The sequence below is a fragment of the Glycine max genome, chromosome 18, assembly GCF_000004515.6.
Source record: "Glycine max cultivar Williams 82 chromosome 18, Glycine_max_v4.0, whole genome shotgun sequence".
Lineage (NCBI taxonomy): Eukaryota > Viridiplantae > Streptophyta > Magnoliopsida > Fabales > Fabaceae > Glycine > Glycine max.
In genome coordinates this window covers 3,684,105-3,708,460 of record NC_038254.2, presented here as the reverse complement: position 1 = coordinate 3,708,460, position 24,356 = coordinate 3,684,105, and the positions used below count along the sequence as shown (strand labels likewise).

General features: G+C 30.7%; 2 protein-coding genes and 1 long non-coding RNA gene across 3 annotated transcripts; 2 read left to right on the top strand and 1 right to left on the bottom strand.

Annotated features, from left to right (window-relative positions):
* The first annotated feature begins 1,779 nt into the window (after positions 1–1,779).
* Positions 1,780–12,121, top strand: LOC547724 (GAD protein). The gene is made up of 7 exons (NM_001254052.1): positions 1,780–1,865; positions 2,355–2,559; positions 8,422–8,622; positions 8,726–8,940; positions 10,174–10,427; positions 10,566–10,618; positions 11,624–12,121. The coding sequence occupies exons 1-7, from the start codon at positions 1,780–1,782 to the stop codon at positions 12,119–12,121; spliced, it is 1,512 nt and encodes a 503-aa protein (NP_001240981.1).
* A 2,633-nt stretch (positions 12,122–14,754) lies between these two features.
* LOC100815895 (L-type lectin-domain containing receptor kinase VIII.1) lies at positions 14,755–17,422 on the bottom strand. Its single transcript, XM_003552838.5, has one exon. The coding sequence runs from the start codon at positions 16,913–16,915 to the stop codon at positions 14,858–14,860; it is 2,058 nt and encodes a 685-aa protein (XP_003552886.2). The 5' UTR covers positions 16,916–17,422; the 3' UTR covers positions 14,755–14,857.
* A 4,163-nt stretch (positions 17,423–21,585) lies between these two features.
* Positions 21,586–24,346, top strand: LOC102661666 (uncharacterized). The gene is made up of 3 exons (XR_419324.4): positions 21,586–23,368; positions 23,450–23,559; positions 24,088–24,346. It is a non-coding gene; the product is annotated as an uncharacterized lncRNA (long non-coding RNA).
* The last annotated feature ends 10 nt before the right edge of the window (positions 24,347–24,356 follow it).

The following is a 24,356-nucleotide window of genomic DNA, read 5'->3' as shown; positions in this document are numbered from 1 at the left end:
TAATTATTTTAAAGTAATTCAAACAATCACTAAAAAAATATTTCTAATAATCATAATTTATCGAAATTCTCACAAATCCGTCAAAAAAATAATCATAGAAAATTTTGACCGACAGATTTTTATTGTTTGTCAAAGATTCTCGATGGAAATATCCGTCGAAAATATTTCATCTGAAATGTTATTAGTCATATTAGTTATATAAACATCAAATTAAAATAGTTATCTCAACGTAATAAGGTTGTGTTCAAATGGGAAGAAAAAGAGAAAAAAAAATTCAAAATTTTATATAGATCTCATATCTTTTTCTTTTTATTTTAATTTAAATATTTCTTTTTAATTTTCTTCTATTTATTTTTCTTGAGGAAAACCAAACTGCCCCTAAAAGACTAAAAGAAGACTCACATGATTTGACGAGAAATCCGCGTGGAGGAAAGAAGAAAAAAACCCATCATGGGTGTCTCATAATATGTTTACTTGATATGAGAGAAAGAGAGTACGTGACAAAATGTACTTCAAAATAAAATTAGAATTTAATTTAAATACACAATTAGTATAAAGTTATTTGATACTATGTAGTAAAATTATCAATTCTATCGAAAAAAAAAGTAAAATTATCAATTTTATAATAATTAAATATTTTATAGATTATATATAAGGCAGTTTTTAATTAGTTGACTGTAATTTTTTTATTAATATATAAAACTAAATTCGTAAAATCAAATAAATTTGATAGTAAATTATACATAATAAATTATACATTTTTTCTTGATGGTAGTAAATATCATGTTCATTCCAAACTAAGCATATGTTTGTATTTTCAAATGGACTTGCCGTGGTGGAAAGTCCAATGTTACTTTATTACATATGCATCAAAGGTGTTTCTTTTGAAAATATAGGTTGAGAATGTCGTTATGGCAATCTAAACATACTCCAAATCACTTAAAATGTGTTAAGAAACTATTAATCCTTTCTTAATTATGATTTTTTTATGAAAACTATTTTAATATTTTGTATAACATTTTCTTTTTAAGAAAAGCTATCATCATATTTGGGTAAATAGAAAAAAAAATATTATAATCTTTATTTTTTTAACTTCAAAATTTTACACACAAAAAAATTATGAAAAATAAATATTAAAAATCAATTTTAACGTGTATGTATTTTACAATAATATTCAATGTTATTAAATACAATATTATATTTTTTTATTCAAGAAGAAGAAGAAGAAACTAGCACACACTTGATGCATATTAAAATCGTAAATTATCCATATAATGAAATATTTTAAATTTACATTTTTTTTTGTAAATAGTTAAGATAGTTATGATATTCAAAATAAATAAAAAACTACTATTAAACAATGATTTTGAATTAAACAATGAGGAAAAAATAATAGTTTTATTAGGAAAACATATCAAATTAATTTAAAATACTTGAGTTGAGTAAAACACAGCAAAGAAAAACAGCACTAGTAAAATATTAAGTTTTATAACACTGGAAAACAAAATATTTTAAAGAGAAATCACTGTATAATTACCTTTTAGATAAGATAAAATAAACTACATCTGAATAAACCTTTGGAACAATATCCATAATTCACACGAATGACCTTATACCCTACATTTGATTTGTCGTCTCGTGATTGGATTTAATCACATTTTTCACACTACACCTACTTATCCTATTTAAATATCTAGCCACAAAAATCCTCTCTATGTTGCATTCCATCCACCATTCCTAAGCTCACTCTTTCTAAGTTTCTTCTATCATCTCTCCACCATGGTTCTCTCCAAAACCGCCTCCGAATCCGACGTCTCTGTCCACTCAACCTTCGCTTCTCGCTATGTCAGAACTTCGCTTCCCAGGTATGCATGGGATTTATATAATTAATCTTCATACTATATATTTTTATCTATTGATGTTGTCTTGTTCTTGTCAGTTTATTAATCAATTAAGGCATTGTTGGAAAATTAAGAGATTTACATTAACGCCTCAATGTAAAGTAGGTGATAAATAATTAGATAAATAAACTTGAAATTAGAAAAAAAAACTCAAATCTCACATCCACTATAAATAATGGCAAAGCATATAAGGTGAGGACAACTCTAACTCTATGAGTTAGCTTTTAAGATTGAGTTAGATCCAGATTTTTTCTTGGCATCAGAATCAATCTGAAGTTAATGGATTAATTATTTTTTATCTATAAATATTAATCTGTTAAAATATTAATTTTTGTTGAAAGGGATGAAACACTTAACTTTTGTTTTTGTTTTTCTTTCTCCCACCATATATCTCCTGTGTGAAGGGTTATATTTATCTTATGGATGAGTAAGTATTTGATTTGATATTGATAGGTTCAAGATGGCGGAGGAGTCGATACCGAAGGAGGCAGCATACCAGATCATAAACGACGAGTTGATGTTGGATGGGAACCCAAGGTTGAATTTGGCATCATTTGTGACGACTTGGATGGAGCCAGAGTGTGATAAACTCATCATGGCTGCCATTAATAAGAACTATGTTGACATGGACGAGTACCCTGTCACCACTGAGCTACAGGTAACTAACCCTACCAATATCTATATATCGATACTATCTTCCTTCTTCATCTTCTCTTTCTCTTTATTTTATTTTTTTTTTCCTTCTTGGAATGTTGCCTTACAGTAGTAAGAAATAAAAGGAAGATTAAAATATAAATTCCTATCCAAATTAAGAAATTGTCGGGTCTGATTTAGTGGGGTGGTTAAGTTTCGTATGACGTTTGTAAGAAAATATCAATCCAAGTAATTTGTTTTCATCTAACTTTTCTTCTCAACTTTTGAAAATTATTTCTTTTTAACTTTATTCTAATAAAAAAATGAAAAAGTGTTTGCTGTGCAGATTTAATTGGTTATTCTAAAATAGCAAAAATAAACAAGCAATTTTAAAATTTGAAGAAAAAAAATTAACAAATAATATTTTAATACATTTATAATATTTGTTAGGCATGTACACGTGGTATTAATTATTAATCTTTTTTCATCAATAATTCTCTAAAAAGAGTTGCTAGCTTTAGGAAAATAGATCTTGATCTAACATACATCATAATCAGTTTATTTTATATATCAAAACACACATTTTAATAAAGTGTTTGTGGTGCAGATTTGATTATTCTAAAACAGTAAAAATAAATAAGCAATTTTAAAAGTTGATGAAGAAATTAACAAATAATATTTTAATACATTTATAATTTGTTATGCATGTACACATGATATTGACTATTATTTTTTTCATCAATAACTCTAATTTAAAAGAGTTCCTGACTTCAGGAAAATAGATCTTGATGCAACATACATCATAATCAGTTTATTTTATATATTGAAACACACATTTTAATATAAAATAATAAATGATAATAATTTAAATATAAAATTTAATTTATTTAACAAAATAAAGTTAATTATATTAAGATTAATTTTGCTTAACTTCAAAACCAAAATTTCCATCTACCATTCTTCTGTGGACTTATTCAAAGTATCAAACCATTTCGTCTTTTTCTGGCCCTCTCTTGACTGATTTTCCGAATGCCGTAGCTCTTAGTTAATTAGGGTTTCCCTCCTCCATCATATGCAACAATCACGCATTATTAACGATGGCAATGGGTCTGAACCCATGGGACCTGTCCTGGCTCATCTCGATTTTGAGGGAGAAAATTCAAATTGATCTAGACTGGATTGAGGTTTTATACGATAGTTAAAGTCGGATTTAGGACCGAAAATGAGATTATTAATACTCAATCCGAATCCGTTTTCAAATTTATCTTGCTAATAATTAATTTATAAAAATATCTTTACATATATATCACATACTAAAACATTAAACTATTAAATTGGATTTTATGTTGTCATATATAATTTAAAAATTATATTTTTTTATAAAATTTTATAAATATATCAGAAATGTGACTGGCAGAATAAACCTGACCGCGTGGAGGACAGAGATCCACATCCTGATTGGGTTTTAGGAGTGGGGGCGAGAAAATAAAGAGTCATGCCTGTTATCATCCCTGTCATGCCTACTTTCAAACTTCAAGTTGCATAATAATATGTCATTGTCTTCCTTTAATAATTGTGTACATTTACTATTAGTAAAAAAAAAAAACTGATTTCCAAATCTGAGTAAGTATATCAATTTTTGTTTACACGCGGTTAGTTTTGTTTTTTATTAATTCAAATCAAGCAAGTCAGCTAAATTTCTTAATATGATAAAAATAATTTTATCCAATCATAATTCACGGTTAATTAATATGACTTTCAAAGAAATTATCATAATTTTTTCTCTTTCTTTTATATATTTGAAGTATGCAATAATAAATTTACAGTGTAATGTATTTGTAAATTCTAGTATTCTTTCTAAGAGATATATACAAAACTCGTGGGCCTTAATTTCCTTAGAACCCTGATACTTCTTTTTAATGATTTGTCGTAAGTTGTAACAATATTCAATTGGAACCTATCCATCTGGTTTGGTACGGCCTTCTATGGTTATTCGTTTCCTTTTGTATTTGTCGCCTATCCTGATTAATGTCTTCTTCTTTTTTAAATAAATCTTAACTGATAATAAAAGAATATACTATTAAAAATATGTTTGATAAAACTTGTCAACAAAATATAAAAAAACTATAATCATCTACTATCTATTTACACTTTCATATTATTTGCATTATTTTCTCCTTTTAATCTTTTCATTAGAATATTATATCCATCACTTAATTTTCTCTTGATCTTTTCTTACTTTGTTTTCCGTAATTCCATCCAACTCCATTTTGAAGTGGACATAATTATTACTCAGAGTAATGATTGTGCCTTCACGTCTGGTTACTGAAAATGTAATAACGATGATTATCCTGGGAAAGGGGATGAGAAGCACATGAGATCCAATGCTTCGTACGTAAAATTCTTAAAAGAGAAAAGATATTAACTTCTTAAATAAATCTTAACATCCTCAGATTAATTCTAAACTTTCCAGTAAGAATATTCACATAAAAGATCTAGACAATTCCTTCAGCTTAAAACAATTGATTTGCGAATTTATTTAGATTATAGTACTTACACTAAAAAGATTTTTGTATTATTACTATTTAATAATAAATATTTTAAAAGTTACATTTGACCATGTACAAATTATATTGTTAAAAATTAAGCATAATTTTAATAAAATGCTGATATTTAAATATAATTTTCAAATAATTATTAAAAAATTAATAATTTCAATGATAGATTTACAATGATAATATTTTCCGAATTTATTTATTTCTGCTTTCGCGAGGCTTCGGATCGTTAGATTTTATAGCATGTGCCTCAATGCGGGTCTGTTACTGACATATCCACATCGATCAAATTATGTGTTTTATGTTGGAATTTTGTGAATACTTATTCTTTCGTTTTCAAGTAAATTTTATCTTAACTATTTTTCAATTGAATTTTGAAGTATAAAGTTTATTAATGCCTACTTTTTTTTTATCTTTTAATGTTTTCATTAAGTAAAGTAGAAAATGCAGATAATAATAACACTTAATAAATTTTTTTACTGCTAAACATATAAATCAATTGATGCATAATTGTTCCAGTTTAATTATAAATTTCAAATTCTACCTCAAATATAATTGGCTATAAAGGATACCTCATACCTCTGGTCTATAAAAAAGAATTTATTTAAAAAAAGAATACTTAATATAACTCTTTAGTTCTACAGAAAACTTTAATTAAATGACTACTATTTTAAAATAAAAAGAGTATCTATTTAGATACATTATTGTACTGGTTAATAACAAGAAGAAAAAGAGAGAAATATTAATAATAAAGATAATTTAAAAATATATAAATTTAAAATATATTTACTTATGTTGATTAAATTAATCATATTTTTAATTATGATGAAATAAGTAACTAAATATTATAATTAAGAATAAAGGGAGAAACATTAAAATAGATTTTATTTAATTAATTGAATAAAATGCGTGAATTATTATAAATTTTTATTTATTTACTTTTGATTTTTATGAATAAAAAAAACTAACACTTAATCAACCTATAACGAATGCAAAAGGGGGTCAATAACTTTTGGATCTATTACAAGAATAAAATATTACTACTTGCATGCTTGTTTATTTAAAATGAAGGATTAATTAAGTTTTTATTTCTTAATTTTTTTTAAAATTCAATTTTTAGTTGTTAAATAAAAGTGTGATTGATAAAGTCTTTTAATATTTTTGAAATTTAAATTTTAGTTCCTAAACAAAGTTTGACAGATAAAGACTTCTAAACTTTTCTTAGTAATGATTTTAGACTTTAAACTTTTGAGAAATTTGATTTTTAGTTCCTAAAAAATCTTATTAAATAAATAAAAATAATGAGTTCAAATTTTTGTTTAGAGACTAAAAATTAAAATTTTTAAAAGTTTGGAAATCTTAACCTGTTAAAAAAAAATTTAAAGACTAAAATCTTTAATGAAAAAAAATTAAAAGATCTTAACCGGTTAAATTTTTGTTTAAAAAATAAAAATATAAAAAAATAGGAATTAAAAACTTGATTAACCCCGTAATAAAAGCAAGTTACATGAATACCTAATAGCATGCCTAGCTTTTTTGTTTCCCAGTAACATATCATTTGCTAACAATAATATGTCCATCTGAGTTGTCATAATGGAAAGGCAGTGCGTAACTTTGAATATATATTGGCCAAAATAAGAGAATTTTTTTGTATTTTAATTATTATACATTAATTTTAACGCATAAGGGAAATAGAAAGAAGCATGCATGTAATAAAGTGAAAATGTAATAAGGTGCATATATAAGTGCTTTGTAATAAGGGAAGAGGACAACCATAATCGATGTCCAGAAAACAAATTAATAATGCACGTATTACTCAATAACTAATAAGGAAAGATCTATCAAAAACTAAAAAACTAATGAGGAAAGAGGACAACCATAATCGATGGCTAGAAAAAGTACCTTGGAGGACCAGAAACAATGTAAATAAAGAAGAACCACAAAGGCACATAGTACTGTGGAACCACAAAACAAAACATTCAGTAAATTCAATGGTTTTCTTTAAAGAGAACCGCAGTGGACCCAAATAAGCATAATGGGTCATTTTTCTATGTCAGCACCAAAAGAGACTAATAGAAGTCTTCAGAAAACTCATGGAAGTCTTCCTCTTCAAAAGCTCCTGAACATTATTTTTCTCTTTCCATTCAAACCTATATTTTTAATGAGACCATCAAATAAAGGTATTAATTCACAATTTATTAATTAAATTGTAGTTAAAATCAGATCAATTTGACAATAATTATACATATAGTACTTTGTAATATATCAAATTGAAAATTTGTATAAAATTTTAGAAAATAAAATTAAGTAAAATTTAAATTAATCCTGTTGTAATATTATAAGATAAATACTTATAATATATATAATTCACTAATATGATCATTTATTTAAAATTATTTTTAGGATTAAAAATAATCAAAACTGTCTTATTTTATATTGACTTTGGCTAACTTTTTTTTTCTCAACCAATTTCTTGGATTATTTGGACTAGTGCTTCAACCAATTAAACCAGCCGATCCAATCGAATTTTGAAAACTGTGAGTCTGTGATGCAGACAAATACTCTTTTCAAAGATTTTTTTGATAAATTTGTCTTAGTCCTTTTTATAATGCTTCCTATAAATTTTATATTTTATGATTTTTTCTTTTTTAACAAATGTCCTTAATTACTCGATAACTTTGTCCTGATTAATAAACAATAAATACCGTAAATTAATTTCTTAGACTCTCTCATAACAATGGGAGAAGATTATTAGATAGAATTATCTCTTTTATTTACTTTGCCTCTTCCTATACAATTTAAAAGTCATTATTTAATTAAAATACATTTTAAGTAAAAAGAGCTCAAGAAATTATGCATCAACAATTTTTAAAGTAATTTAAAAATTTATGTAATTTATCGATGGATTTAATATTATTGATTAAATTAATTGAGTTTCTTATTCTTTGGTGAAGTAAATAAAAGAGTTTTATGTACATATGACGAGAGGGAATATCTTATTCCAAAAAACTTTTGAGGAGATACAAATGGGTAAGCAAGGGATGGGTTGGGAAAGGTTTATTCTTGTCCCCATGCGACACAAAAAATTTGTAGGATCATTTTTTTAAAATTCAAACTCGGGTTGACTAAGACCCCAAATAAATGAAATAAAATGACTCGGGTTGTAAGATTATTTAATAATATTTACATGCATATCCTCATATTGATATATTGAGAAAGACTTTTCTGCTGATATTGATATATCATAACAATGTTCATTATTCAGTCATATTTTCTTGGAAAGGTATTGACGTACTATTAATTTCTTAATTACTTGTATTGTATGCATGCAGAATCGATGTGTTAACATGATAGCTCATCTTTTCAATGCACCACTAGAAGAGACTGAGGCAGCAGTTGGTGTTGGCACGGTTGGCTCATCAGAGGCCATTATGTTGGCTGGATTGGCATTCAAAAGAAAGTGGCAAAACAGAAGGAAACAAGAGGGAAAGCCTTATGACAAACCCAACATTGTCACTGGAGCCAACGTTCAGGTATATACACTTCAAAACACTTTTTTTTTTAATTTTTCAAGAGCATTGTATATTGAGTAGTATGAAATTAATCAGAGTTTTAATTGATTGCGTGTTTGTGAAGGTTTGCTGGGAGAAATTTGCAAGGTACTTTGAGGTGGAGTTAAAGGAGGTGAAGCTCCGTGATGATTATTATGTAATGGACCCTGAAAAGGCCGTGGAATTGGTGGATGAGAACACTATTTGTGTTGCTGCTATCCTTGGTTCCACACTAAATGGAGAGTTTGAAGATGTCAAACGCTTAAATGATCTCCTAATTGAAAAGAACAAAATAACTGGGTGTGTCTCTTTCTTTCTTTCTTTCCTCTCCCTCTACTTAAATGTTCCTTACTTTTATACACCATCCATGCCTTGATTGAATATCTTCATTTAAATATTCTATAGTAGTATTATACCCCGTTTTCATGGCATTATTAACCAATGCTCTTACAACATTGGTTAAGAAACTAGAGGAAAAAATTATTTATCATCTAAATCATAGATGAGTATAAAAAAGATCATGAACAAGTATAGTCAAGAATTTGGTTTGAGAGGAACAAATTTTTTTTTTTAATAATTTTACATATATAGAAAATATTGAGCACAAAAACATTACTATCTAGCTAATTTGATGATTTATATAAATATAAGAAACAAATAAATACATTTTTTTCTTGTTATTAAAAAAAATAAAGACTCATTTTTGAATATATTAATTATACGTTTATATAAGAAACAAACAAATATGATGACAAGTTTATTAAATTATTAGAAATTTAAGTTAGGCAGAAAAAATTATTTAGTAATTTTATTAAATATAACTACTACTTAAACTATTGAATTATATAGGTATTTTTAGAATAAAACTTAAATTTATAACATTTTTAATTAAAATTAACTAACTTAACTATTTTTAATGTTCTTTATTTATTAGTTATTTAGTTTTCTCGCTCTCTCTCTCTCTCTCTATATATATATATATATTACTAGAAGTAGTACAGGAGAAAAAAGATAAATTAGGTGTATAGAATAATTTTAAATAATTATATATGAACACTTTAATGTTACAAATATTTCATTAATGTCTATAATTTCTCTCTTTTCTTCATTTTTCTCCCTAAGTGTCAATTAATATGATGATTTTCACATATCATTTGTTAAAAAAAATGTAAAATTATAGAAAGGCCATAATATTTTTTTTATAATATATTAAATACATTTTTGAAAAATTTAGGGGAAACCATGGCCCCTCTATCTCCCCCTTCCTCCGCCACTTGGCTGTGTAATTTTCCGCTTAATTAAAATATTTCTATTTAAAGTTTTTTAACCAATATGTTTGGGACCCGGGACCCGGGACCCTGATTAGCATTTGTCTTATTTCTAAAATTTAATTACCTAATTCATCACTAATGATTAAAAAAGAGATTAGTTTAATTAAGAACAATAAATTTATCCTAAGAAGATTAGTATGTGGATATTAAATGAAGATTTAGAATTATTTTGAAATTCCAGAGCTTATGAATTGTTTGGTAGGTGGGACACTCCTATTCATGTTGATGCAGCCAGCGGTGGGTTCATAGCCCCATTTATTTACCCAGAGCTTGAGTGGGACTTCCGGTTACAACTAGTGAAGAGCATCAATGTTAGTGGGCACAAGTATGGTTTGGTCTATGCTGGAATCGGTTGGGTTATCTGGAGAAGCAAGCAGGACTTGCCTGAGGAACTCATCTTTCACATCAACTATCTTGGGGCTGATCAACCCACCTTCACCCTTAACTTCTCCAAAGGTCACACATATTTTAATTCCTCAGTTTTTGTCTACTACTAAAAACAACCCCTATTTACTTACACTTTCTATCAAACACCTTCATTGGTTTATGCACGAGTATGTACTCATTGTTTCACAAAATATCAAATGCATGCAGGTTCTAGCCAAGTCATTGCTCAATACTACCAACTGATTCGCCTTGGTTTTGAGGTAATAAGATCAACCAAGAGACCCAATTATAATTGCAGCCGTGTTACTCTAACTACTTTAAATATTGAATATAGTACTTTCTAATATTTTTTTAACACGTTGTTTATTATTAGAAGAGATTCATTGAGAGACCCAAAATGACATGAGTCATACTTCTTATTTAAGGAATCTTGCTTATAATTTTGTGAATCCTAGTATTTTGATTGAAATGCGCTTATAGTGTAAAATTACATTTTTATTTAGTCACAAGTTTATATATATAATAAGTTTATTAATAATTACAATATCTTTAAAGTTATTTTAAAGATGATTTTTAATTAATAGAAAATATAAGACTTTATACACTAACAAGACATACAAAATAAACTCTTATTATATCTCTATCACTGGTAAAGAATATGCAAGAAACAGTGTATTATTAGAAAGTACATAAAATTACTGTATCATTTAATCATAAATCAGTCACATTTGATAACTTTTATAAAAGCAACTTTCAAAAATTATTTTTGAGGATAATTTCTGATTTATGGATAATGTAAAACTTTTTACAATAAAAGTGTATGAAAAATAAACTCCTACAATGATAAAAAAAAATGTGCAAGGAGTGTATTATTAGAGACTCTGTTGCATTTCTCATCATATATATAATATATATAAGTAAAAATAATTTCATATTAATTAAAAAAAGCAATTAACATAATTTACTTTTACTAATCTTAAGTAAAAAAAAAGTTATTTTTAAAATGTCTTTCATTATAAAGTACTTTATATCATGAATAAAAAAGTCATTGAAAATAGGATTAGAATTAAATGAAAAATATTTTAAGAATAATAACATTAAATAAGATAAAATTAGTTAAATTTATATAGTGATATATAAAATCATTTTTTTACTTTTATATATAGATATATATATATATAGATATGAGTCAAGAGAGAGTATCATTTTAAGGAAGATTGACATAGCTTGATGATGTGATTTCTTTACATAAAATGTGATTGCAGGGATATAGAAACGTGATGGAAAACTGCAGGGACAACATGCTGGTGCTGAAAGAGGGACTCGAGAAAACAGGGCGATTTTCAATTGTGTCCAAAGACAATGGTGTGCCTTTGGTGGCTTTCACACTGAAAGACCACACCCACTTTGACGAATTCCAAATCTCAGACTTTTTAAGGCGCTTTGGGTGGATAGTGCCAGCATACACCATGCCCCCAGATGCTCAACATGTCACAGTGCTTCGTGTTGTCATCAGGGAGGACTTCTCAAGGACCCTCGCGGAGCGTCTCGTGTCCGATGTGGAGAAGGTGCTGCATGAGCTTGATTCACTTCCTGCAAGGGTCATCAGCAGCACCACTGTGACACTCAGTGCAGAAGAAAATGGCAAGGTAGTGGTTGCTAAGAAGAATCCTATGGAGACTCAGAGGGAAATCACTGCCATTTGGAAGAAGTTTGTGTTGGAGAGGAAGAAGAACAATGACAAGATGAATGGTGTTTGTTAGTGTTAGCTTCAAGGGGGTGTTGTGCCTATGCCTCTGCCTTATTGTACTTCTTTATTATATATATAATTTGGGCAGTAAGTACTTTTGATTGAGTCAAGCTATTTATCTGTTTCAGTTGTTTATTGATGAGAGGCAAATATTAAATTGTGTTTTCGTTTGTACAAGTATGATTCACTGTATTTTGACTATTTTCTCTGAATCATGAATTATATTTATCTCCCCTATGATATGTTCAATTTTGGTCCAAGTTTAAATTATGCTTAATTCTAATCAGACCCATTTGCCATAGTTACTTAAGTCAACCACCCTGCCTGTTAAATTGGTCAAAACCCCAACCTACCCAAAAGGTTGAGTATTCAAAAAGTGTTGGCCCGTTTTGGATCTCTAATTTCAGCAATTTGTATTTGAGGATCAATTTTAGGAATGGAAAAACAACAAATTCAGAAGGAGCAATGGGTTTAGGTGATTCAAGAGGCTGCGGGTAGTACAAAGCTGTGAGAAAATCAGACTGAAAAAATCAAAACTTATATTGGTCTGACTAGCTTATAAACTTGTCAAAGTATCTTATAAGATCATGTCCAATGCAGGATCTTCATTTGGGTTCTTTTAGTAAGTCTCATTTGCACACATTACTCATTCTTACCTTTTTCAATTTAAGCTATTCATAAGAACTTAATCTCTCTACAAAATTAACTAAATGGTTCCACCGATAAGTGGCATGCATTGTCTTTTCTTTAAGCTGATACTTTTTTTGAAAGAAAAAAAAAAGGTGACTTTTCATTTTATTTAATAACAAAAATTACTTTTTTCTGACATTTATGGCACACTACAAGAATTAGGAAGCGATGCTTCTATAAGCACCAGCTACCTAGGAAGCACCAGACACAATACTTCTCTAACGGTGTAATAAAATTAAGCAACCGGTTATTATTATTTAAGAACCGTTTTAGAACTAGAAAGCTGCTAAGTGTATGGTTGGATACCATTGAGAATCGATTATGGGGCTCAAAATCGTGGCATAATCGAGAAAATTTTGAAGCAACTATATGTTGCTTTGGCTCTACCGTGGGTTCATAATTAATTATTTTTTTACTGTGCGGCCACCCCCCAAACAAACTATAAAATGATTTACCAAACACACTCCTAAATTTTATCTCTTGGATAAGGTAGCTTTTCGTATATCTTGAATATGATCTCAACATGCCTAAGAAGAGTAACTATAACCTGCATACCAGGGGTACATTTCTTTATTATTTGAATATAAAATAGAAGTGTGCGATCTCACATATAAGTCATGCCGAACATAACAATGGTTGGTTGAAATGCAATCTAAATAAATTTTACTAGCAAATCGGAGCTAGAATAATGTTGGAGTCTCATCTTGAGGATGATTTCCCTATCTACTACCTGAACCAAAACTACATGAGTAATTATGTAAAAAAAAAAATACAAGCCATGCCAAAGGAAAGAAGCACTAACAATTTCAACCAAAATTAAGTATTCTGTTGAAATAAAATCCAGGCTAAACTTCCACTTGAAGTATTAGAAAAGTGGCGTCACTCATTGGTTTTCGAAATTTTCCATAGAATCCTTACAAGGGAGATAGATCTAATCTAGGTCTTCACTAACACAATGATCACTACCCAACTTGAGCCTTCAAGTCCAGCTGTCCATCATACCAAACAAATATAAAAGTTTTAAAAAGGACTGAAGTAGTAAATGATTCTCACACCCATTTACAAATATCAACAATACAGCTTCAATGTCACCATCAAAAAAATTGCAAGAAAGGTCAATGTGACAGACTTGCAGCCCTGATGAGTTGTAATCACAAAGAGAAGCATAGATAGCAACCTAAACAAGAACACCTTCGAGTGTGAGGCTAGAAACAAAGCTGATGCAAGAAAATATCACATGGAAGACACTAGGAATAAATTACGTTGTTGATATTAAAAACTAAATGATGGTTCCTTACTCTAAATTGTTGTTAAATGATGGTTGCTTACTCTAAATTGTTGTGTATGGCATCTGGAGTTCAGATGTAATAATATATATTCAGCTATATGCATAAGCTATCAGTCAAGCACCCAGGGTAAAAAATGTTATCAAACAAATATCTGTCTTTCCATAAAATTTTAAAAATGAATTCAGCAAATTAACAAAATGATACAAAAAAGACTTGGTGCCACAACATTATACTAAAAAGCTATGTTACACCAAAACGGAAAAGGGAATAAAATTGCCATTTGTTATGAGTGTAAGATACAGTACGAAGCCTGGATTTCTAAAAGAAAGGGAGAAAGCTTTAGAGAAATTGCTGTTTTCATCATTATACCATGGTAGGTGAAATCTAATTGTCCAAAGAAAATGGTATTTAGCATCAGTTAGTTAACTCCAACTAGCTCTAAACCACTACACACGAATTAGAAGTGAAACAACAATATATGCAAATCCACGACCTTCCCTAGATTGCATGTAACACTCAAACTCAACACCAGCATCTTGCATTTCTCCGCACCAAGATCATTTTAATTTAATCTGTATAAAAATGTACAACAGAAGCACTCTACCATAAACTTAAATGCCAGAGGCAAAATTGCATATTCCCCAAAATTCTTTCCTTTCTCAAGGCCTTTAATCGTAATGTTATTGGCGTTTAAATACATGATCAAAAGAATACATACCACTCTATCTACAATTTGAGTAAATAATTAAAAAAATGACAAGATCTCAGCTCTAGACTTCCATCAGACTATCTCTGCCATTGAAGCTGCTCTCTGATGAAGAGGTAGAGATGGTGATCATACCATTATTACACTCAGATTCACTATCTTGCAAGTTCATTAAGAGTTGAGAAGTACTGTAACTAGTAGATGGCTTGGCTCTAGGGACAATAGGCACTTCAGCCTCACCCAGCAGCATCTGAACCACACCCCTCATAGTAGGTCTTGCCATTGAATCAGGGTGTGAGCAAGCTAATCCAACCAAGAGTACCTTCCTCATCTCCCCTTCCTCAAACTCACCTTCAAGTCTCGGATCAGCCGCTGTTAGCAACTTACCTTCTTGATGCAAACTCCAAACCCATTCCACCAAATTGCTGCTAATTCCAACTTTACCATTCCCAGCAGCAGGAGCATCTTTCTCAATAGGCCTCCTCCCACTGGCCACCTCAAGAACCACAGCACCATAGCTAAACACATCAGTTTTCTCCGTGGCTCTACCAGTAAGCACGTACTCAGGTGCAAGGTACCCCATTGTCCCGGCAGCCACAGTGGCATCAGGAGACTTGTCATGCTCCGTTTGCCTCGCTAAACCAAAATCGCCTAACCTAGCAATGAACCCTTCATCTAACATAATGTTACTAGTCTTAATGTCCCTATGAATTACCTGGTTTTCGCACTCATGATGCAAGTAGGCCAAAACAGACGACACACCTAACAAAATTTTGAGCCTGTGAGGCCAAGACAACGGCATTCTAGACTCATGCAAAGCCTTATCCAGACTCCCATTTGGCATCAAGTCATACACCAACAAAATCTCACCTTTCTCATGGCACCAACCTTGAAGGTGAACCAAATTCCTATGCCTAAGACTTCCAATTATAGACAACTCAGACAGAAACTCATTCTTCCCCTGGCCACTATGGTTACACCTCTTCACCGCAACAATGTCACCACTCTCAGGCAACACACCCTTGTACACAGTCCCAAAAGCACCATGACCAATGACCCTATTAGCACTGAACCCCTTAGTGGCCAATTTAAGCTCCTTGTAGCTAAACTCCTTAGGCATTCTAATAATCTCCGACTCAATAGAATGATCGAGCTTCTTCACATACTTAACCTTCTTAGAATACACCCAAATCAATGCACCAGCAAAGAGAGCAAGAACAAAAGCACCAGCAGTGACAACCCCAGCAACTGCCCCCACAGTACTCTTCCTAGACGACCTACTCTCCTTTTGCTCTGACGTGGCGGAGGGTGCTGACGAGGCGGCAGGAGCCGCCGCGGAATCAAAGGAGGAGTTAAAACTCCACCACTCAACACTGTGAACCTCGGTGCTACCTTGGGTAGACCCAGAAAACCCCACATACATGAAATCGTTAACGTACATACCCACATCGAGATCCACCTTCAAAATCGGATCTTTTGGCCGAACGTTCGAGTACGAGACCCAAACGCGCAACCCTTTGGCGTTTCCGTCGTACTCGATCCACGCGTTCACCGAGTCACCGCTTTTGAGATCCACTCCGATGCCTCCCAAGTCGCTAACTTGCGTCGAAACGACGCTATTTAGGTCTAATCCGACGTGGTTTCCATTGATGTCGCTGAACTCCACGTCCATCAGGGTGTCGAATTCCACGGCGAGGAAGTTTCCGCCGCCGGCGGTTTGGAGGCCGAGGAAGCCGCCGGGGTCGCCGACGGCGGAGGAGTCCGGCGAGATAACGAAGGCGAGGCCGCCGCCGACGGAGGAGGGGTTGAGGTTGGTGACGGAGAAGGAGAAGAAGGTGGAGAAGCTCGCCGGAGAAGGGGTTCCCGGTTGCCGGAATCTGACAGGGGCGGAGTAAAGGGCTCTTCCGGCGGCGGAGTTGGGGACGGCGGGGTCGCCGGTGAGGCTGACGGTGTTGTTGTTCAAATGGGCATCGCCGAGAAGCTTCAAAGTGCTCATAGTTAAAGTCCCAAAGTCAAATTGGGTGGTGGCGAAAATAGAAGAAGAGGCATTGAGAAAACATAGGAAGAAGACGAAGAAGGATGTTTGAAGTGGTGACATTGGGAAATGGAGATGGATGTTCATGTTCTGATTCGGTGATACCGAGGAAACAGTGAAAGTAATGTTGGAATGGTTAAGGTAGTTTGTTTTTCATTTTGTTGTTGCTGCTGATGTTGGATTTTATTTTACCTTCACGAGGTGGGAGTAAGAGTAATATTGTTGTTGAGTGCCTTTTTAAAGTAAGTTTTTGTTATGTTGTGTTTAATTGATTGGTTTTATGAATGCAGAAGCCAAGTATGGGGGGAAGTGTAAAACGGAAGAAGGAAACAAAGGAATAATAATGGCAGAAAATTCAAAGGGGGGAGGGAGAGTGGAGCAGACAGTGTGTGTTGGGGGTGGTGGGTCTGCACTTTCACACTCTCGTAACGGTTATGTGTTTCACCGTCATAATTAAAAAAGTAAACTGGAAAAATTGTGTAGAATATATAGTGGGTTACATTTCTTTAAACAATTCGAAGAAAGGACAAATGTCTTTGGCTAATTTACGTGTGGTTGTAAAAGACTTCTACTGCATGGTTTGGTGACTGATATATATCATACATGGAAATGATGACTGAGGAAATGGTTGGATTCTGGATCAGTCTTCTTTGGTAATAAAAAGAAGTTTTAACTTGATTAATACTAGTCCTTACTTAGTAGTACTATTGATGTAGAGTTGTACTTGAGTATTGAATATGTAGTTAGTAATTACATTAAATGTTTTCTTAACAGTTTTATTTAGTTTGAACAAAATTATTCTTGGTCAAAAACATTTATCATCAATGAAAAATTAAGTTTTTAAAATGTCAACCTGAAAGTAAAATTTATAAATTTAGTATGAATATTATTGTAACAAGTAATCTTATTTGAGTTATTTATTTAAATTTTGGTGAAATTATAAACCACATATATATATATATATATAAGCAATTTGGTTTAAATGTTCTGAGAGAGAAAATTTTTCATAGTTGTCCTAGTTTGTTTGAATAAAATTGTTGGTGGTGAAAAACAATTATGATCCATGAAAAAAATAAATTTTTAAAATGTCAAAGCAAAAACCATAAATTTAATATGAATGGTATTGTAATGGTGAAACGTTAGTTGTGTTGTTTATTCAAATTTCAATGGGTCATGTAAACCCCATATATATATATATATATATAAACAAATCCAATTTGAATGTTTTAAGGGAAAACAATTTTGGTGTTCATAATAGTCCTATTTAGTTTAAACAAAATTGTTGTCAATGAAAAATATTTATGATATGTGAAAAAAAATTAAAATGTCAACTTAAAAGTAATATTCATAAATTCAATATGAATGTTGTTATAATGGTGGAATTAGAGGAGCCTTACTTGAGTTACATATTTGAATTTTGGTGGATCTTCTAAATCATGTATAGATATAAACAATCTAGTTTGAATGTGTTGAGAGAAAAAATTTTGATGCTCATAAGTCCTATCTAGTTTGAACATATTTGTTATCAACTTGAAACGAAAACTTGAAAGTAAGTTTTGATGTTCATAATAGTCATACCTAATAGTAAAGGAATCCCACTTGAATGTTTTGAAGGAAAAAAAATTTGATACTCCAAATAGTCCTACCTAATTTAAACAAATATGTTGTGATGAAAAAAATTTATGGTTTGTGAATTAAAAATGTCAATTTAAAAGTAAAATTCAACATGAATGATGTTGTAGTGGTAGAATATTACTTCAGTTGTTTGTTTGAATTTTGGTAGGCCTTATAAATCGCGTATTCATATAAATAATATAATTTGAATGTTTTGAGTGAATAAATATTTAGTGTTTGTTTAATTTGAATAAAATTATTGTTAGTGAAAAACATTTATGATTTGTGGGAAAAAATATTTTTAAAATATCAATTTAAAAAGAGGCGCGAGCCCTGATGACGCGATAAAGTTGTGTCTTGGTGACTTGTTGGTCATGGGTTTGAATCCAGAAACAACCTCTTTGCATATGCAAGGGTAAGGTTGGATACAATATTCCTCCCCTGCATAGCGAAGAGCCTCCGGGCAATGGGTAAGAAGTTTTTCTATCAATTTAAAAAAAAAATCTTAAGTTGGTAGAACCTTTCTTGAGTTACTTATTAGAACTTCAATGGTTCTATAAATCACGTATACACAAAAGCAATCCAATTTTTTTTCTTCAAAGGTGCATTATTTAAATGGGCCCCAGTTGTATAGAACAATCATCATTTTTCAACGCTTACTCTTCCAGAGCATTCCAACATTCATTATTCTTTTCTCCTTCCATACTCGTCTTACACACTCTCTTTTGCTCCAAAGTCATTTTTTTTTTCACTTAATTGTAATGTCCCTTTTTCTCAACATTTTTGCTCTCTCTCCGCCTTGTAATGTCACTGTTTGCCTTACTCTCACACTCCATGATAGTCTTTCTATTGTGACCATCTTCGGTGTAAATTGAGTACGTTTGATGGTGTGACTTGATATTTTCTCCAACGCAAATCAATGCATTTGATTTTTAGTGTGACTTTTCTTTCTTTCTTTTTTTGTAATTTTGTTTCCAAGTTGTATTGTGAACTTCAAAGTGATTTGGTTGTGAGGCTTAAGTTTATTGTTAGCTTGATGCTTATTTAAGGAGCACCAATTCATTTGCTCCAATGTGAAATTTATTAAGCTATGCATCCTTAAGTTGAACAGCTCATAAAATATTATGTTTGAAGATGTCCTAATACAATGTTAATTATATTTTTATGAATAAAGTTTAGCATGAGTAATCTGTGAGTCGTAGGCATAGAGTGATCACATTCATAAAGCGTTGTATATGCATCGTTGTTGCAATCAAAAAAATTAAAAAAGAAAAGAAAAAGAAGGAAATTCTCTTATGAAAAAATAAGAATCAATATTATATAAGTAACATTTTGAAAACTAAAAGGTGATAATTACTATGCAAAAAATTTTCTTTGTAAATTTGTTGTATCATTTGTATCAATATAATTCAGCAAAAAAGTAAAAGTAAATTAAAAAAGAAAAAGAAAATATATTGTATGGCATAAGGAGTATAATGACACAATACAGTAGTACTATTTATATTTAATAAAAGCTGAAGGCAACGTATGTGCAAATGCACTCAACTGATTCAAGAGGTCTAGTGTTTGAAAATTCTTGCTAACATGCATGTTTAATTTTGAGTTTGGAAAGCTCTAAATTACGATTTAGATATAAACTTTATTATTATTTTTTAAGTTGTGTCTAAGTTTTGATTCTAAATATATATTCATCACGACATACAGACTAGAGCACTCACCAGTAAATTAAAGTATTATTTAAAGAGAAAAATGAAATAAAATATCAAAACACCAAATTTATATAATTTAAAATATTTATATAATTTTATTATAAAGCATATTCACATATAGTAAATGGAGTTTTTTATTTCACTTATTTTTAAAAAATATTTCTATTGTAATAATGAACTATTAAAAAATTATAATGTGATCATAATTAGGAAAAATATTTTAAGTAACAATGGTATTAAAAATTCAAATTAATTAATTGAAAAAAGTAGAACACTGTTTACCAATTTTTTTACACAGTGATCGCCTATGAAATAAATGACAGTGACAAGTGTATGCCTACAAACACACTTTTATTGTTTTTTTTAATATTTTTTTAGCTCTTGTGATTTAGTGTTTTTTATATTTTTTATTTTTATAAATTATCTTTGTTTTGTTTTTAGTCGTAGATAATGTTTTGGATAATGAAAAAATATTATTTAAAATATTATAAGAATAAAAAATAAAATAAATATAATTTATAAAGACTAAAAACAAAAAAAAATTAAAAAAAAACTTAAAACAAAAAAGAACTAAATTACCAGAACTAAAAAGTATTTAAATCTTTTTGTTTTAATAGAAATTGAAAGTTGGAATAAATGAGGAAAAAAGTTTTAAAAAATCACATGTTTTATCTTTTGTAACTTAACATATTCAAAGAGACAAATGAAAAGTTAACGTGGATCTCATGTTAGAATTGGGTTTGTCCAAAGATTGGATGAAAAACGAAGGGAGAGAATCGTTTCTCAATTAAAAGATGAAACTGTCGTAATCTATTGTGATGGTTAGTCTCTTTTTTGGATCAGAGTGTTTGGTTTTGATTGTTTTCTATTTTTATTTTCACTGAAAATAGAAAATAATAATGAAAATATGTTTGGTCGGATTTCTATTTTCATTTTTAGTGAAAATATTTTCTGAAACGAATCAAAAACTGGAAATAATAAAATCTCGTTTTCAATCGAAATCAGAAATCTCATTTTGGGTAAAATAAAAATGCGGTGACAAGGAATGTAGTTTTAAACAAATCTAAAAATACATTTCCTTTTGAAAACGTATTTTCAGTGTTTTTATTTCTTGAAAGCAGAAAAGAAAAAGTCAAACCAAACATAATTTCAGAATTCTAATCTTTTGAAATAATTTTTAGAAAATGAAAATAGAAAATGAAAATACAAACCAAACACACCCTTATTTTTCAAAAGTACCTTCATTTGCATTCCCTTCTTGCGTTTCTCAATTTACACCACATATACATACATATAGAGAGAGAGAGTCTTTTAACATATTTTAATGCATTAACATGATAAAATATTATAAGAATCACTACTAAAAATAAGTTTTTTTACAACACTATTTCTACGACAGTGAGAAAACCATTTTGAAAAAAAGTACGGTGGCATTATCGTAAATATAAGTGCTCTTGAATGAGGTTTACAATAACGGTTACGTTAAAGATCGTCTTAGAAACCACACTACTGAAAAAACGTGTATTTGAATGAAGAGTTCGACGACGGTTTTTATCACAACCGTCTTGGAATACCATGTGCCAACTAATTTAATACGCTTTTTAACTAGCACTGTCGTTAAGTGAAAACATAAGTTTTTGACTTATGCCCTTCGGCCCTAGCTATCCTTTTTGTGCCCCTGCCTTTCAGTCCTATCTCTCGCCACCCTCATCTCCTTCCTCTCCAAGCACCACGTGCTCCATCTCTTCCTCCGCATGACCACTGGCTCCCACCTCCCCCCCCCCCCAACGAGTACACATACACCTACTCTTCACTCCTCCACCACTTCCATTTTGGCCTCCAAGTTCACGCCGTCGTACTCAAAATGGTGCACTTCGACTCCCCCTTCGTTGCCAATGCCCTCATCTCTCTCTATGCCAAGTATGCCTCTTTCAACCAAATACCACACAGGGACATTGCTTTGAGGAACACCTTTATCTCTACTGCGCTTCAGGACTCCTTATACGACACCGCGTTTCACTTGTTTTGTAACATGCAGGCCACATACGCGTTTAGAGTCAATGACTTCACTTTATCCATACTTCTCATCGCGTCTATGTTGTTGATGGAAGGTCAATAGGTTCACGCGCACGCTATTAAGTTAGGGTTGGAAATGTTGATGATGTGGAGTGGTTGTTTGAGGGGATGAAAGTCAAGGATGTTATAACTTGGACTGAGATGGTCATGGCGTATATGGAATTTGGGTTGGTCAATTTGGCCTTGAAGGTGTTCGATGAAATGCCAGAGAAGAATTTTGTGTCTTATAACACGATTCTGGCTGGGTTATGTCAAAACGAGCAAGGTTTTGAGGCGATGATGTTGTTTGTAAGAATGGTGGAGGAGGGTTTGGAGTTGATGGATCAAATACTACATTGGTTTCTAATTCCTTTTCAGTGTATCCAAATGCTTTTGTTCATTTTTGCATTAGCTTGTACTAAATTCTAATTGCATTTGACTGTTATGGTATTTCTAAAGGGAGTAAAATTCAAAGATCCAAAGGCACTAAGTATGCATATGTTACTATACTTTATTGTAATTTTGTATTGTTCTGTATGGCGTTATAGGTTTGGAAGTTCTTCAAGTCCAAGTTTCATATGTGTGTGTGTGTGTGTGTACACACACACACACTGAGACAGAGACATCAGATTTTGATTTGTACAGTCTAAGTAGTATAGTGTGTATGTGTGATTTATGACTAAGCGAGAATATTATATGCAGAGAGATCAAGCTAATGTTTATATGGGAAAGTTATACATGCTTAAATTTTGAGAAACTTGCGGGATCAATGCAATGCAAATGCAGAAATACACTTTCTTCGTTCTTAATTAAATTCATATTGTGTGAATGATGATGCATAAGATTGAATCTAGCCACTCGTCAAGCATATTTGTCAATGTTATGCAAAAAAGATTGAAATGCTCATAGGGGCGATTAAACACATTTTTTAATCTTTTTTGTTTTATATATTAGTTCTGTTCCCATTTAAATTTAATTAAGACATAAGTTCTTATTCTCTTCTTAGTTCTCAGCAGTTGAAATCTAACTATTTTCGGGTTTGCATGCCACAGTGTTGACATAAGTTCATCAAAATCCTTTCTTAGAGGAAGGAACAAACCCAGCATTATTGTGCATTCTGCAGGCCATGTTGTCCATGTGTTTGTTAATGGTCAATTTTTAGGTTAGTAGTTAAATTTGGTAGTTACTATGTTTACAATCAAAGTTCAACTTAACATGATATGATTCCTATTTCCTTTTATAGGCTCTGTTTTTGGGACAAGTGAAGATAGAAGTTGCACATTTAATGTCTTTATCAACCTACATGCAAGAACTAATAAAATAGCACTTCTTAGTGTTGCTGTTGGATTATCGGTTAGTACCTTGCTTTAGTACTCAAATTTGGACTTGATTACCCCTTTGCACTGCTTGAATGTTTCAATATGTATGCTTGGCAGTTTGCACAAACATTGATTGATTTTGTTCTTTTCTTTTTCCATAGAATTTTGGATTCCATTTTGAAACATGGAAGGCTGAAAAAAAATGTTACTTGTTAAATGAAAAGAACAAAGCCATCTATGGATGTATGTAAGTCTCTATTAAGATGACCCTATTCATAATAAGTTTGAAAATTGTTCCTCATGGGTGATGTTATACTGTGTTTTCAAGGAAATCATAAATCGAGGCACTTTTTTTTATTCAGGTTATTGGGAAAACATTGGTCCTTGATTAGATAATTAATTATATCCAATTGCTTCAGTGGCAAGCAGAGGTGTGAATTGTGTTATTATACGTTGTTTTATATATATATATATATATATATATATATATATATATATATATATATATATATATATATATATATATAATTTTACCTTTTTGTCACAATTTTTGTCAATGAAGCTTGAAGCAGTAAATTCAAGAATGGAGTCCAGAATTGAAGTGTTTCCTCCTAAAGATGTAAGTATTAAGCAACATCTTTGTATTGAACTGTAGTTAATCTAAATAACTAGAAATCTAGTTTAATCCCACTTAAATTAAACTGTCTTTTGGTGGGTTATTAGTTTAAACTACTCCTGTTATATTGTGACGATGTCTATTTGGGTAGAAATTTATTTTTTTGTTTGAGCATAAGCTTTTTATACACATTCTATTTGTGTCAAGCTTGACCT